Source organism: Ictidomys tridecemlineatus, chromosome 8 (assembly GCF_052094955.1).
Source record: "Ictidomys tridecemlineatus isolate mIctTri1 chromosome 8, mIctTri1.hap1, whole genome shotgun sequence".
Classification (NCBI taxonomy): Eukaryota; Metazoa; Chordata; class Mammalia; order Rodentia; family Sciuridae; genus Ictidomys; species Ictidomys tridecemlineatus.
This window is the reverse complement of record NC_135484.1, coordinates 11,170,595-11,187,880: the sequence shown is the minus strand read 5'-3', so window position 1 is coordinate 11,187,880 and position 17,286 is coordinate 11,170,595. Positions and strand designations below refer to the sequence as shown.

At 39.4% G+C, this 17,286-nt stretch overlaps 1 protein-coding gene across 3 annotated transcripts in view; it reads left to right on the top strand.

The window, feature by feature from the left end:
* Nucleotides 1-17,286, top strand: part of LOC144365985 (uncharacterized) — a 93,916-nt gene that overhangs the window by 36,708 nt on the left and 39,922 nt on the right. For all 3 annotated transcript variants that reach the window (XR_013424736.1, XR_013424735.1, XM_078018844.1), the window contains exon 2: nucleotides 4,744-4,827. Coding sequence is in view for 1 of the 3 variants with exons in the window: in XM_078018844.1 (XP_077874970.1) it covers nucleotides 4,744-4,827 (84 nt within the window). In the remaining 2 variants the exon portion in view is untranslated. The remainder of the gene's footprint in view (nucleotides 1-4,743; nucleotides 4,828-17,286) is intronic.

Here is a 17,286-nt window from a genome sequence, read left to right as displayed (position 1 = left end):
GGCTGCCTGTCTCCTCTCCTCTTCCACCGTACTTGGCCTGCCTTATTCTTACCCTCCAGCCACCCTGTGCTGTGGCCCTTCTTTTAATATACCAGATAAACTCCAGCTTGACAATTTCTGGGCATGCTTCAAGGATTTAACGGGAGAGTTGCCATGTAGTGTAACGTTTTAAATTTTACAAGAATGATATAATTACTGATGCAAATAAATGTCAGTACAAATACATACACTTCATTACTATTATCTTTGTCACCATCACAGTGTGAGCTAAGTTCTTGAAACTTGACAGTAGGAACATTTCGCTCTTTTAATGTCCAGATAAATCCCTCAGAGTCCAAAATACAGCTGATATTGAAGTTATAAAACGTGTGTGTACTGATAGGACATACAATTATGACCACTCAAAATGGAACTGGTAGGTCAGACTGACCTCCGTTGCTGTTGGTTGTGGGCAGAGTGGACCATTAAAGTCAATTTCTTCTGCTGAGTCATTTGACATGGGGTAGGTTTTGTCAGAGGTTAGTCTTTCATTCTGCATTGGTCATGTCTTTTATTTTCCAAATACAAGTTCCAGAAATAAAGAAAAACAAGAATTTTTAAAAAAAATTAGAATAACAAGAAGCAACTAAAATTGAAGAAAAGGAACACAGGTGCTTGTAAGTTAGAAGCAGCATATTTTCCACGGACAGGGAACCGATCTTGAGGGAGATAAAATAATAGGGCCTAGCTGAGAGTGTGGGCAGCAGGTATATTCTCAGACGACCCCGAAAATGACAACTGAAGTGAGTGCTAGAAGTATTTTCTGAGCTGAGCACTGTTCATTCCTGTACTAGGTCATGGGAGAAGGTTGTAGACACATCTTGCTAAGGTATGAAAAACAAGGTACTTTTCCGAGGATCGTTTCCATGGGTCAGATGTGGTCCCTGTAGAGGGCATAGGGCTGATTGTTGACCTCTCAAGGTTCCCTTTCAACCCTATCATTGTTCAATTCTGTAACTGAGTAGTAAATAAGAGGATCATCTAATTAACGTTACAGTCAAATCTGCTTAAGGTAGGCTTATGTCCCTGGCGTTTCTGAAAACACTGTAGATGCGATTTCCTTGAAAAGATCCTCTTAAGAAATTGATAGAGGACATCTTGCTGAGTTATCGAAGTCATCTGCCTTTTGGCTTCAATGAGGGCTCATTTTGTTTATCACAGGACAATGTTTGATAGTTAATTAGTAGTCATATGTAGTAGCATGGCAAAAGAATCAAGTATTTTGCTTTTGGCAAAAGCTAATGATTTTTTTTTCCGTAAGAACAGTATAATGTATGATTTTATCTTTCATTTTTTTTTCAGAAAATAAAAAAATTTGCATACATTTCTGCAAGAGTGAGCCCTAGTATTACAGAAAAACTAAGAATCAACTAAAACAATAGCTTAGCATAAATTAAAAAAAGATTGGGTGGTAACATAACACAACAAAAAATAATACTTGACTTGCCTCATTGCACTGAATTTCTGCACAGCGTAAAACTTTCATTGGAAGCCAAAACAGTGGAAATAATAAATGGATACTATAAATTAAAACTGGAGCAATTACAAAGGACATCCCCAAATAATTCTATATTCAGGGTGTTCCAGTTTTATCATAAGCTCTTTTTGTTTTGCAAAACAAATTTCATTTCCAAATTAAGGAAAATATTTTTGATGCACATGATTATAAACAGGCTATTGAATTAAGACTCCAAGGCTTTTACAAAATAGTGAATTCCTCAATATTCCTAATATGGTACAATCTAACACAACAAAGTTAAAATTCTCTTATTATAAAAACTCTCTTTTCTACGTTCAAATGATTCCCAGTGATGAACTTAAAACAATACTCATTATAACATTTATATCATTCCTATTATTGTATTTATAAGGTATAATTGTATTTCATGGGCAGGAAGGAGGTAATAGCCATTGTTAAAAAGAAGCCAAGAGTCTGTGAAATAACTATTTCAGATATTCAAAAGGGAAAATGTTGATTTGCTTAGTATAAATACATGTGGATGATTATCGGCCATTCATTTTGAACTCAGTTTACTTACTCTGATTTTCATGGTTGACTGACGGGGCTTATATCCCCCCAGTGAAGAAGATGCATCTACACTGAACTTCCCTGCTGAATTATTTACCCACAGGGGAATTTTCTTAGGGAATGGCGGAATGTCTCTTTTTGTTAATAGAAACATACTTGATAAAAAGAGAGAGAGAGAGAGAGAGAGATTAAATAAACACATTGATAGCTTTCATTTATCAATTTTTCATATTAAGAACTTATGTTTATCAATGTTTGCCCTTCAGTCTAAGTTTGATAACTGACTCTGCTGCAATGTAAAATGAAAAATGCTTTCCTTCACTTACATGGGAAGTATTAGGAGGCAGGACGGGTTCCTGAATGGTGACTTTAATCTCTCACCTGTAGCTGGGGTGCTGACATTCATAGATTTTGTCCCTTTGGATCATGATGTTGTGTGACCTCCAAGACAGAAGCATCTGTGGTACTGGAATAGTTGCCTGTCCTCTCCATATTTCTCTCTCGTCATCCAATGTGTGGCTACTTCCTTCTCTGTCATCTTCTGTTGCCTTAATAAGATTGTTAGAATTGTCATTGGCTCACAAAGAATCCAGGAAGAAAACAAGGAATAAATACATGAATAGCTTAAGCATGTATTTTTGTAATTCTTAACAATTCTTCTCAGACCCAACTGCTGCACTTTGGATAAGGGTTCCCTGAGGGTCCCCAATGCCGTGCCCTTGGAAGGTGGTGAAAATTTGAAGAGGTGGGGCCTAGTGGGAGGAAGTTAGATCATTGGGGTGTGTCTTTGGAGGGGACTGTGAGTCTCCAGCCCCTACCCCTTTCCATCTCTTTTTTCTACACCGTGCCATGAAGTGAATGGGCTTCCTTTGTGATATGTTCCTGCCATGAAGTACTGCTTTGTCACAGGCCCCAAAGCAAAAGGGCCAACCAAATAGGGACTTAAAACTCCAAAACTGTGAGCCAAAATAAACCTTTTCTCTTCATAAGTTGATTACCTTGAGTATTTATCATAGTAATGGAAAGCTGACTAGCACTCATCCTCACTGTAGACTTCTACATGTCCATAGTTTTCCTGAGGATATTTTATATTTGAAAGAAGTAGTTGAAATGGGCCTGACTTTTGTTATATACTTGGAACGACAAGAATTCAACTCCTTGAAAATTCAATGTCAACTTCTGAGACACAAGGGGGTTTTTCATTTTTTAATAAATAAGATAAGACAGGCAAGTAAACGCATTAATAAAAATGTTACATAGGGGATATTATTGGGGGCAAGAAGAAATTCAGACTGATTTTGCTTACTCAGCCTCTCTACAAATTTTGTTATGAAGTAGCAGGATTCCAGGGCACCTTTATATGGTTCATTTTCTATATGTTTTCACCACCTTGCCATGTTCTGAGTCACAGCTGGTAGTGGTGGCTTGATTTCTCCACACTTGGAAGGATGCAGTATCTGTATCTTCACTGCCCCTAGTTGTAGAGTTGACATTTGAAGTCAATACATGGACTCTGACATGGGAGTAAAAATGAGATCTTTGGAAAATGTTGAGAATCTTTTTTTAAAAAATTCTAATTTATTATATATGACAGCAGAATGCAATTCAATTCATATTATACAAATAGAGCACAATTTTTCATGTCTCTGGTTGTACACAAAGTAGAGTCACACCATTCATGTTTTCATACATGTACTTAGGGTAACGATGTCTGTCTCATTCCACCGTCTTTCCTCCCTCCCTCCCCGCTTTTCTTTTCTTTCTTTGCCCTATTTAAGTTCATCTATTCCTCACATTCTGCCCCCCAACTGGGAATGGAACCACCATTTGACCCAGCTATCCCACTCCTCGGTTTACACCCGAAGGACCTGAAAACAGCATACTACAGTGATGCAGCCACATCAATGTTTATAACCGCACAATTCACAATAGCTCAACTGTGGAACCAAACTAGATGCCCCTCAGTAGATGAATGGATAAGGAAAATGTGGTCTATATACACAATGGAATGTTACTCAGCTTTAAAAGAGAATAAAATCATGGCATTTGCAGGTAAATGGATGGAGTTGGAGAATATGATGCTAAGTGAACTCAGCCAATCCCCAAAAAAACAAATGCTGAATGTTTTCTCTGATATCAGGAGGCTGGTTCATAATGGGAATCTTTTCTTAAATTTCCAACAGAAGCTATAGTAAAATGAAGACCTTGAGACACTACATGATAGCTATGATATGCACCGGTAGTCCTAACTACTTGGGGAGGCTGAGATGAGAGGTTTGCTTGAGCTTGAGAGTTTGAGGCTAGTCTGGGCAACATAGGAAAACCCTACCTCAAAATAAAAATGTAAAGAAAGAAGAGATCACCATTACATTTGGCAATTCACAAGGGAATGTCGTCTTTTAAAAAGAAGAATACAAAGACTTTTAGAGGTTCCATCAGTTTGAATTTCACCAAAAGCAGATTCTGAAAGAAGGACTGGGGTATGAAGAGCTTAGGATATGGTCCCCAGAAGTGATGCATGGTAGAATAAACTGAGGCAAAGATGGGGAGGACCAATAAAATGTGATGAGCCGATCATCCCAAAGGGAGATGCTGGGGCTCCACCAGTCTCCATCTCTGATGGTTGAGGATCGTCCCTGTGGGTCTGATTTCCTAACACTTCTCTCTTCCCTCAGCTGAGAGCCATGCACACTCTTCGGGCCAAAGAAGTCATCTGGTGAAGAGATACCTGAGCCATGGTGTAGACGAGAACTGTGCAGGTAGGTTCTGGGATGGGGTGAAGGAGTGTGAGTAGGGCCCTGAGAGCTGTATACTGCTTATGTTAGGGGAGATGACATCTATGAAGCAATAATGATACTGATCTGTCCATCAGTTAGGGCTCAACCACTGTGAGTGAAAGGGATGGGGCACTGTCGGGGAAGTCTGTGGGAGACTGTGTGTGTGTCTGGAGGAGGACCTGCGTTTTCTAGAGAAGCTGGGACTGTAGTCAGGAAGGAAAGCGAGACACAAATTGGGAGTGAGAAAGGGTTAAGTCAGAACCCCTGAGAATGCTCAGAACCTATGCTCATCACTCACCTCTTCCAACTTGAACACCAAAGGCGAAGCCAGCATTCTGCACCGAAGAGGGGCCTTACTCTGGTTGAGAGGTGCTGAAAGTGGAGAAGCAGCAGAGTTCAAAGAACTGTGCGATCAAAAGCTGGATCCTGCCAGTGAGGTGGGCCAGGAGATGAGTGGCTGTGAGTGGAAATCACAACCTTCCCACACAGTGGCTACTGCTTCCCTTCCACCTTCCCAGTCTCACAAACATGTTTCATGTGGTCACTCTTTGACCCCGAGCAACGAAGGGAAGGGAATTCTGGCTAGCCCACTAAGGTTACAAGGTACAAAACCACCACATCTTACCCTGGTGAAGTTCCATTTCCTGGGAAGAGCAAGTGAAATGTGCATGTACCTTCTGAAAACCAAGGAGTCAAATTATTTTGAGCTCTAAAATTCATAACCTTTTAGAAGGTTAGAGATAGTTGAGTATAACAGTACTCTAAGTTAACCTTTATTTTAACAAATTTATTTAAATGATTTCTCATAGCATTAGATGATCAAAATTTGATTTGATTAGGAGGCTTCTTGTGTGGAGGCAAGGCGATCTCCCCATCTGTATGGTTAACTAAGCCATGAACTCCCCTTTTCTTCTACATTTCCCAAAACATGAAATTCAAATCAAATCAGAATCTCTTAATAACTAGTCACCACAGAAACTAAACTGAGGTATTTTATGAACCATTTTGGTCATTTTAGGGCACAAATGAATTTGTTTAATCCATTATTATCCCTGTCTTGGTATCCTGTTTGGTATAATACTAAGACAGGTATAATAGTATCTAATCCATTATTTTTTTAATATTTACTTTTTAGTTATAAGTGGATACAATATCTTCATTTTATTTTTGTGTGGTGCTGAGGATAGAACCCAGTGCCTCATGCATGCTAGGCCAGCACTCTACCTCTAGGCCACAATCCCAGTCCTTAATCCATTATTGTAACGGTTAACTTTTATCGGTTTAACATGGCTTCAAATAATGGATTGAAGATATACTCATTGGTTGAAATCAATTCTGGAATTTTCCACCAGGATGTCAAAGGACCCAAAGCAAGTACACAGTTTGCTTCCAACCCAAGCTGGAGAAATACTGTGGAATTTTCATGCCCACCAGGAACCTATAAGCTAGGTTAGTTAGTTATCTGGGTTCTCTTACTGTTAGTCTTAAGGAATCTCATATTGAAAATTTCACCACCAGGGAGTTGGTGAAGGCTCCTGAAGGTAAGATGTGAATCATAATGTCAAGCTGACAGTTCAAGGCTAGCAGAGGACTGGGAATGCTCCGGACAAAGCCAGTGGTAACAGGGTACTGGGGGCCTGGCTTGAGCCTGCTCCCCTAAGCTGAGCCACTCTTCCCATCTCCCAGGTGAGTGGCATCACCTTTGTAACTTGAAGCAGTCCTGGTGGAAAAGCTTAGACAACAGATCTTGGCAGACATGATAAATTCTCACGCCTCCCAGCCCAGGCTGTGAAGCTGGTGCAGCTCTCCACTGGAGGAGCATGCCTGAGGCTACAGGGTTGCCTCCCCTCTTCCGGATTACAGGGAGGGGTTCTCTGCACAGGTGATTGATAGGTGTGATTTCTTAACTGTTTGTAACTGTCCTCTTGAGATTTGAATTCAGGCAAACTGGAGGCCTTTACTCAGCACTAATGTTCATTCACTCATTTATTCCTTCTGCAAACGTTTTCTGCATACCTACCACGTGCCAGGTGCAGGCCTGGTGCCAGGTACACAACAGCAATTATGATCCACACGGCTCTTACCTTCACAGGGTTACATTGCCAGAGGGCCTCAATCTTGGCGCTTTGGGGCTGTATTATTCTTTGATGTGGGACAATTAGAGGTGTCTCTGGCCTCTGCCAGCTAGAGGTGATTACCAACTAGGGCGAGTTGTGAAAATCAAGATGGCTCCAGACACTGCCAAATGTCCCCAAAATAGCCCTTTTGGGGAATGTCTGTAGGAAACACCTGTTAAGTGAGTGAAGCTGGTTGTGTGAGAGAAGCTGCCATTTGAATAGGCACAGTTTTCTCTGCTTTACAGAGTAAGAAATTACTCTGATGTAGAGTTGGGGATAAGGCTCAATGGTAGACCACTTGCCTAGCATGTGCAAGGCTTAGGTTTGAGGTCCAGAACCATATACCAACATACAAGCGCACACACACACACACACAAAATTACGAATAATTCCTAAATTGGACAAACAGGAGAATTCAATCTAGGTAGCTAGATGGTATAAACTTTGAGTGGTATAAATTTTGGGTGAGTAACTTGATAGGCAAGACCCACAACATTAGTTTTAAAGAATCATTAAAAACTCGATGTTATTCTATGACCAAAGATCACATGTAGGAAAATAAAGCAGAAATTTTCTCTAAACAAATTTCTGACAAAGAATCGTAAAGGATCTTGATAAAAAAGGGAAGTAGGACTGTCTGAAAAACCTCCTGTGATCCTGTGTTTGCTAAGGGACTATTTCATGAGCCCATGGTGAAAAATGACCTGCAGAAGACGTGAAAGGAGTCGAACATACATGCTGACGAATATGCAGATGCAGGGTGATGCATGGAGTCACCTAGGGCTTGCAAAAAGTGCCAACAACAACAAAAGGATGGTTTAAAGCTGTGTTTGGAGCAAGGAAGAAACAAAGGAGGGAGGCCCTCTACTTGGAGCAGATGGTGTAATGCTAGAAGATGACCAGGAGAGCACAGACCTTCAGCTAAGGCCTCCTCATCAAGGAGGATCATGTTCCAATTGGAAAGATATGTCAGAACAAATATTTTAAAAGAAATTGACCCAATACAGCAAAGAAGTAACTAAACACTTGTTTTCAGCATTTTAAAAAAATTCAGTTTCATCTATTCATTCATTCATCCATCCATCCACCCATCCATCAGAATGTACTGAACAAGTAAAAAGCAATCACTCTCAGTTCCTGTGTTCAAGGATTTCATCCTCTGTTGGAAAAGCCAAAAAAAAAAAAAAAAAAAAAAAGAAGTAAGTAAAATTTTCTGGGCTACCTTGGACACCATTCAAGTCATTACAGGACTCAATAGGGGTCTAATCTGCTGTGATGCTGGACAGGTGAAGTCACAGACTTCTCAAAGTTTGATAAATAAGGATTTCACAAGATGAGAAAATGAAGGGAAGAGACAATAAAAAGGTGCTCCTGGTAGAAGAAAATACCCGCTTACGGGCCGAAAATAACATAATGAGCTACTGAGAGAATCTGCCTATGTGGTCACACAATCACTGTTGGCAAATTTTGAGAAGCCATGGTGCATGGTCTTGGTTCCAGAAGCCTGGGGATGATAAAAACTTGATTATCTAAAATGGGATCCTGCAGAACCCTTCTGTGTTCTCCAGTCTGAACTGTTTCCCCTACATGTGCACATGCTACCTCCTGCTCTTTGTCCAGGCACCACAGCACATGTGGATGATGAAGAAGGAATAGGTCACCTGTGCATCCCTCCTCTCCACACCTGGTTCCAGGTAGCATATCTTTAGGTTCCAATTTATTTTTCTCCATGTGTGGAACTGGTACCACTAATTCTGGTGGGATCAACTTGGGGGATTACCAACTGGGCAATCATCAGAGCCACTACTTATGGTACACAAAATGGGTACAACCTCAGTGGAGACCAGTTCCAGAGGGCTTGGGACCCCATAGAGGGTTAGGTGGAGTGATTAAATATGGTAATATTTAGAATAATGTTTAGGAATGTATTACCACTTTGGGGTTGAAGATTTTTAGTGAGATAATATATCGATCCTTGGCAGGTCTATTTTGACATTAGCATGCAGGGACCCAAATTGCAGATGACTAATAACTGGAAGAGATAGCTCATCAGATGGATGGAAGAGCTAAAAATGAAAGAAAAATAGTTTCCAGTTTATGAGAAAAAGCCAAAACAAGAATGTGAAATTTATCCCAGAATAAATGTTATTCTCTGAATTCTGAAAAATCTATTTTATGAGTGCAGGTTGGAGGAGACAAAATGATTTATGTAAAAGAAGGCTTGTAAAGTTTAATTAATCATGAGCTCAATATCAACCCGTAATATGACGTGGCTGCTGAGAAAACACAGGTGATGTTTCTTTTCTTTGAAATGCTCTGTCCTTGATGCTTTTCAAATTCCAAAACCAATACGTGTCTTGTTTGAAAAAGTGGAACCGAAATGAAAATTTAAAAGGATATGAAAAGGCCTTTCTCTGCATCTAGTTTTTGGCTCCTTTTTGCCCCAACAAAGAATTATCTACCCAAAATGTTAGCAGGAACAAAGTCCAAAAACCTCACCTTATATTTACTTATTCACCCTATTTTTCTATATGCTGTGGTGTCCTGAAAATTATCTGCAAGAAATTTTTTCATGTTAAAGTTTTTCCCTCTGTAAAATGGCAATACTAACAGCATCCACCTTGCAGAGTCGTTATAACAACAACAAAATCAAACGTGAGGTATCTAGACCAGGGCCATGTCACTCTCTTCCTGATGAGGCTCCACGGGAGGCAGAGGAGGAGGAGGGCTGTGCAGTGGGACAGGGCAGCTCCAGCTGTGCCCACGTGGGAGGCCTTGGGTGCCAGGAAGCCGGAGGTGCAGGGTAAACTGCAAGCAGAGTGCGCCTGGTGACGGGTTAGGGTGGGTTTTAGCTTTTTCTGACTGGTCTTCAGTTGGGAGTGGGGACAGAATTAGGGAAGTTGTCAATTGTTAATCAAGTCTTGGACACTGGGGCTGAGTGTTCCAGGTATTATTGTTTAGCTTCTTGGACTGTTGCTGAAGACAGCAGTCGGGCTCCCTGGGTTCATGCTGTTGATGAAGTGCTCCTTTCCTGGGAAGGTTGCTGCAGAGCGTGGTCAACCTTCTGCTGTTATGCATGCGGTGGTCCTTGTCAATTTATTCAGATTCATTCTCTCACTTTGAGGTTCCTCTGATTATCTCTTCCTTTGTAATTTTCTGCTTATTTCATCCGGTCTAGTGCAGAACCACTCCCCCACCCCCAAGAAAAGGCTCAGATTGCTCACGTTTTCATTCAAGTTGATTGTTTCTAACATAAATTTTATGATGTGAGGGGCTAATGATTCTGATGCTCCAAAGTTCAGGTTCTTGAGTCTTATTAAAATTCAAAAGCTAAGGCTTGCACACTTATGTCTCGTGCTGTTGTCTGATGGTTCCCAGAGGCAATGACAAAGAAAAGGAAAGGGCAATAAGGGTAAGAACGTTTAAAAATAAACAGCCCATAGCACACAGTACCTCAGACTCACCACATTTACCCGTGTGACATTGAGTTGCTCTCCCTGGAACCTCCAAACAACTTGGGAATGTTTGGAAGGATTATTGAAGAATAAGCTTTTGGAAATAAGATTTGAGTCAGAATCCAGCATGTGGTCTAGAAACACCTAGGATTAGGGCAAGGCAAAGTGTCTTTTATTTATATTATACATTCATTGTGAAAGTAAATTTACCAAACTCAGCTATGAATTCGCTTTCTTTTTAGGCAACTTGTCAGTACATACAGCTCAGTTTTCCAGTAGCTTGTGCAATTTGTTATAGATTTTTCAGTGCATAATTAATCAGGTCTAGTGTCTGTATCCTATCACTGTAAGGTAGCTCAAATGAATTTGCTTCAACATTGCACCGTTGTCATTTCTCAGTTTGTCTGAAGTTCACTTCTGGTCGCCATTTCCTTTGACATATTCCCTTTTGCATTCAGGTTTGATGTTTTTAATTTATGTTGAGAGGGACTGAGTATGGTTTTAGCATATCTCCTTGATTTTCTTGTTTGAGAGTATTGCTAAATAAAATACAGAGTTCTTGATAAAACACGGTTCCAATAAGTTGAAACTTTTGTTGTATTTATTGCATGTGACTTTGAATTGAACTTTTTTTTTGTTTTTTTCTGTGCTGAGGATTGCATGCATGCTAGTCAAGTGCTCTACCACTGAGCTAAACCCCCAGCCCTGCAATATTTCTTAAGATATTTATAAATTAAACTTTTGGACGATGTAAATTAAAATGTTTCAAGGTAAAAATATTAATATTATAGAACTACCTGATAAAAATAAACCACAGGAAGCAGCTATTAAAATATCCCTATCAAGCCTGCCCCAAGGAGATATTTTTGCAATAAATACATTTTGCATATGACATTTAAAGCAGTTGATTAAGGGAATGGAACGATTGAAAGTTAGCAGGGGTAGAAATCAGATTTTTATCCTGTGCTTTCTCTGCTTTTTCTTTATGATTGCTTAGGAGCTGCTGCACTAAGGTGGTTCATGAAGCTGCGGTTGTAACCCGCTGGGATGCTTGTATTTAAAGATTGCTGAGTTCTGCTTCCTTCATCCTAATGTCTCTTACTTGCAAAACTTGGAGAATATGAGAGATATTTTTATAGGTTTATATGAGTGTGGTTGTTTATGGAAGACTTATAATTTGACTAAAGAGGGTTATCTTGGAAAAAGGCATGGTCAGGTATGTCCTGCCACACTGAATACTAATATGCCTTCGGTAGAGGCACATTACACTTTTATTTCTGACTGTACATTGAATTATTTACACCTTCAAGGCAGCTGATTGAACTGCAGCATCAGTCAATTAGCAAATCAAAAATTTATATGATTCCAATTTAGCATGGAGTCCTTCTCTCTCTCTTTTTTTCTTTTTAGATTTTCACCCTGACAGTGACAAATTACTCCTCTGCTGGCTGAGATTGGAAATTAAAAGCATTTAGAGTTGCTCATGCATTTATGCTAATGAGAACTTCTGATATGATTTGCATGCAAAAGAGGACAATCTGAAAGCTCATCAGTTTTTCATGCTTCCGCATTTTGATGTAGCAGAATTTTTTTTTTTTCTGTTTTTCCGCGGAGCAAATTTTTTTTTTTTTTCTCCAGGAAACAATACTGAATGTGAACAAAAAGAGTTCTTTCAAGTCAGAAAGTTCTTCTTTTTACCCTCCAGATTCTTGTCAAATCCTGCGCCTGCACTTTCAGAACTGTAGCCCACATTCATTAGCATTTTAGATGTTTATCAAAGGAAGGTTCCAGTATCTGCCAAGCAAGATTATAGCTCAGATTCATTTTCAATTCAGCAAGGGAGAGGGTGGAAAAAAGATCTGGGAACCCACAAGAGAAAGGACATGCACTCTGACAATGTTCTTCATTTAGAGCAAATTTGATTAATCACCAAAGGTGGCAGTTTTAACTTTCAAACATGGCTCTGACAAATTTTAGGAAGGGTCTTAGTATAAAAATCTTCCACTGATATTTGTATAAAAGAGAGCATTCAAAATGAACATAGAAAACTTGAGGGGAAAAAATGAGAAGAAACATATTACCTAGAAATTTTGAAAGGAATTTAATAATTTTCATAAATATGCATTTATTGAACCCTTGAGATAGCAAAGGGTGAATTGAAAGGATGAAAATACATAATTAAAAAAATCATTATTATTAGAAATTCGTCTTCCCTCTTAGGGTTCTTCTCATCCGATTAAAAGCTAAAAATGCTTACTATCAAAATGTAATTGGTGCCATGGAAAATTTTATTTAGCCAAAGTAAGTTTGCTTGTATTACTGTGAGTTGTCATTCGATGCAGTTCAGATCTATTTTGTACTAAGTACATGAAGACAATGCAGTGCACACCATAAATACACTATCTATCTACTCACATAAAGAAGCCAAGAGTCTTTCAATGCACATAATCTTATTTACCTAAGGTGTTTTAGGGAGCAGTTCTTAGACTTGCCTTTTTATGCTGGAGTTTACTCTGATGGTGAAAACCCTGGCATTTGATGTACCTGTTTGCATCTGGTGCTCCAAGCTGCTCTCACATGGAGCAATGTGTGCTAGCTGCTGAGGGCATTGCCTAGAGTCTGGGATCGCTTTGGATCACTTCCTTGTGGGTCCGTTAGGACTGTGCTGTTGCACCATTTTCTGCCCCACACCTCTTTCAGGAATCTTGGACTCCCATTCTACATTGTCACTGGATTGCAGATGTTTACTTCCAGTGACCCTGGATTTCTGCAAGCATAAAGAACACCTTAAGCCAGAATTCTATTTTGGGTGATGATACTTGGAGCAAAAGCCACTTCACTGCCAATCATATAAAGTATAGCACATAAATTTACAATGAGATTATGGCGATGTATTTTTAATACTATGGTTTTTATTGTTATTTTAGAGTGTAGTCCTACTTGTAACAAACAAATTTGCTATAACACAGCCTGCTGTGTTATGCTGGCAGCAGCCTCATTAGTCTCACATTTATTGCATTCCTTGATTGCATCAAGAGGCCACATCAAGATTTCTTAATATTTATTAAGAAAAAGCAAATTTCTATACATAAGGTATTGGATTATAATATTTAAAAGTTCAATAGTTGTCAGATTTGCAATTGGGTTTTGTAAAATTCATTAAATTACTTGGTAATTAAAAAAAAGAGGTCACATCAAGTGTTTGATTCATATATATACATACCATTATGTTTGCACAACTGATGACGCATTTGTCAGAATGTATCCCTGATGTTAAGTGACATGTGACTGCACATATAGGAAGAGTCAGCAGAGAACTTTCTCGCTGACATGCAGACCAGCAACAAGATGACTGTCTGCAGGGCAGGAAGAGGGCCCTCTCCAGAAACCAAATTACCTGGCACCTTGATATTGGACTTCCCAGCCTCCAGAACTATAGGAAATAAATTTAATTTGTCTAACCCACCCAGGATATGGTGATTGTTATGGTAGCTTCAGCAGACTAACATATTAGCAAGGAAGACAAGAAATACAGCGGGCCTCTGTATTCATAGACTCTGCATCCATTGAGGCAACCAACTCAAATATTCAAAAAGAGATTGAATTTGCACTAAATTTTTACAGACTCTTTTTTCTTATCATTTTCTAAACAATGTGTTATAATAAGTATTCATTCACATTGTATTTGGCATTATAAATAATCTATAAATAATTTAAAGCATACAGATGGATGTGTGTAGGTATACCTAAATATTAGGCCCTTCTAGATCAAGGATTTGAACTTCTAAATGTCCTGGAACCCATCTGCTACAGACACCAAGGGACAATTATGTTTGATTTCTAGACTTGGGTCTTAATCTTATTTGTTGTGATCTATGCTATGCTGCCTGCATATGGTCTAACATGACCATCTTATGAAATAAACTTTTGATCTGTTATCCTCCATGACCATTTGATTTAGTAAATCAATCTATCATTTTGTATGGAATTACATAAATGAATATTCAATGACAGATAATTGGGTTTGCTGTGGATCGGGTCATGTGCAATGTGGGAAGTAATGCTGAACCCAGTAAGAGCTTGTGAGTTCCTGGGCTCTGTAACCCCCTCCCACCTGCTCAACACAGATGCAGCATAGCCATTTGTCATCTTGGAGGTGAGCGATACAACATTCTACTCCAGGGCTGCAGGCCTTCACCCAATGGCTAACGGGACAGAAAAACCGAAGGCAAACTGGTGTGATAAAGAGGGCTGGCTGCAAAGGCTTGAGTTTTGAGAAACTGCAAAAAGAGACACTGAGAACCCCCTTAGTTAGAACTTCAATCCTGCTATGAAAACTATATTGGAATTTTCTTGAAAAATTCCTTTTTTAGATTATGTGTGCAAAGGCAAGGATTAACATCTTTTTCTTTACACAAAGGTGTGTGTTTTAAGGCTTTCTATGAGAATACAATAACATCTGGTGCCATGTCTCCATCCTAGGTGGTTCATTTACCTTTTCATATCTAGGGAAGTGTCAATGGCACCCTGCTGTGAGCTGCCTGGACTAACAACCAGGAGGAGGCAGCGGTGGGGACCCCAGGTGGTGGTGCTGCAACTGCGGGAGCACTGTCCTGTCACAGAGGGACAGGAGTGCTGAAGTTCTTACTCTGCTTTGCTTTGCCTTTGGCTGGCAGAAACTATCTTTTAAGTCCATTTCTGATATAATTATTTGTTCCTGTGCCTCCTAATATTTGCATTCTTTTATTTTTATTGCCTATTTGTTTTTCATTATATTTGACTTCTGATTCTTTCAAGGGGTGTCAATAAATCTAACTAATAATCACTAACATTTATTGCAAGCATATTAAATGTAAATGTTTAAGTGTTCAAGGTTGATGTGTTTTACAGTCCTATGAAGCAGAGTATTTTACAGATGCGGGGATACAGGCTTTGAAATCTCTTGCCCAAGGCACAGAGTTTCTGTACGTGGCAGAGCTGTGATTAACACAAGGGCTTGTCTGTCTCTGAAGTTCTCAGTACAGGGTTGGTGGCTGGGACATTCTGAGATATTATGACCTGAGGTATTCATTGTATTTTCAGCTCCAGAGAAGGATCAAGAACCCATCTTTTTGGAAAGAAATCAGTGGGCTGGATTCTGTCTCTCTGAGGAAATGCACACAGGAGTGCTCATGGTGCATATTGTGTTGCCTTTTTTAGATGCTCCTTTGAGAGGCCTATATCAAATAAAATGTTCAAATTAATGATGCAAACCAGGTTCTTTGACCCTTGCTTTATCGGTGCAGATTCTCATCCTGGGCTAAGCCAGGCTCTCGCATCTGCACTAACAGAGAACACGTCTCTTGCATGGGAAAAGTCCCATCCACCTTCCATTCTAATGGAATCGCCTGCAACAGAACAGCATAAGCTCATATTTACGCAAACCATTACTTGTGTCCAGCTGACTGTTCATTTACTGAAGGGTTTTGAATGTGCTTGTGTTAGAGAACCAGGCACACGATCCTATTTCTTTAGAACACGTGCTTTCGGGGCGCAATTCTTCTTGCTTTGACAAATTACAATGATGATTTTGCCAGATGGAATATGGACTCCCCAAGGAAACTTGGGGACCGCTAAGGACTCTGCAAAGGCAGCAAAACTTGTTCCACTTGGAATCAGAGGTGATAGTCAAAAGTCAAATAGAGGTTGTACCAACACCCTTTACACTTACAAAGCCCCCTTTACAAAGGAGTCCCAAGGCACAGCGCATTTAGACTTGTAAAAATGTCAGCGGTTAAGGACAACACAGAGCAGCAGCAAACATGACCTTTCGTGTAGCCCTGAATACTGACGGGAGAGTGGGAGGTGTGTGCTTTTTATGGGAAGTACATTATACTAGCCGCATTCTCTCAAACCTGCCATTGTTCCAAATGTGAAACTTTTATCCTATGCCAACGGAGTTTTGTGTTGCTGTGTGATGATAGGATCTGATCCTAATTCAGCAGCATGTCTGAGATTTTTGCTACATGAAATAAAATTGCTACCAGGCAGCTCTACCATGTAGACACTGTAAATTATGGCTGATCACTTTGCTCTTTTAAAACAAGACACAGCACAAATATTTTCATTCACATTGTAATAATCTTTCTGAAATTTGAGTGTTTTTCTATCTTGATTTTTTTCTCAAAAAATGTTGTTCTTTAAGAACTTTTTTAAAAATTCCACACCAATGATATTGATCTTTAACAGTGTTCCTGTGGGTGTCAATGGACTCCTTTTTCTCTGCACTGTGTGTGTGTAAAACGTCGCTGATCTTTTATAGACACAATGGTCCCGTATACTGGAGAGACCAGTGTTGTTGAGATTCTAATATTTCAGATTTGCAAATTCTAAAATTTCAGATTTTTAAAGCTACTTTATGGTTTTAAAAAAATGTTGTAATTTTCTAAACAAGGCAACCCATAAAGTTATACAATGTGATGAACAAAATAACTTCATGCTACCTTTTAGATATTTTTCTTGAGTAGTTTTCTAAGGCTGAGACAAGGAAATGACATTCTAGGCCTTGGTCAGTAGGCAGTTCTAAGTAAATTATTCATTGTTTGATATTGTCAATTTCTTCACCAATCATACCCCACCCCCATTTTATTTTGGTGGCAATGATAGATGACAGAAGAACTCAGAGAGGCTTTCTGGGTGATTTCATCCTCAGGTTCCACATTTTGTCTTAGAGGATTTCCTTTGACTCATGTTTATGGTTCATTTTTTAGACTCCAGAATTATGAAAGTAGATTGATTTTATCCCTAAATATAAATCAGACTAATCGACAGTAGTTTCCAAATTACTCCAAATCCATCATAATCTGACTCTTGAAACATGAATATTCTTT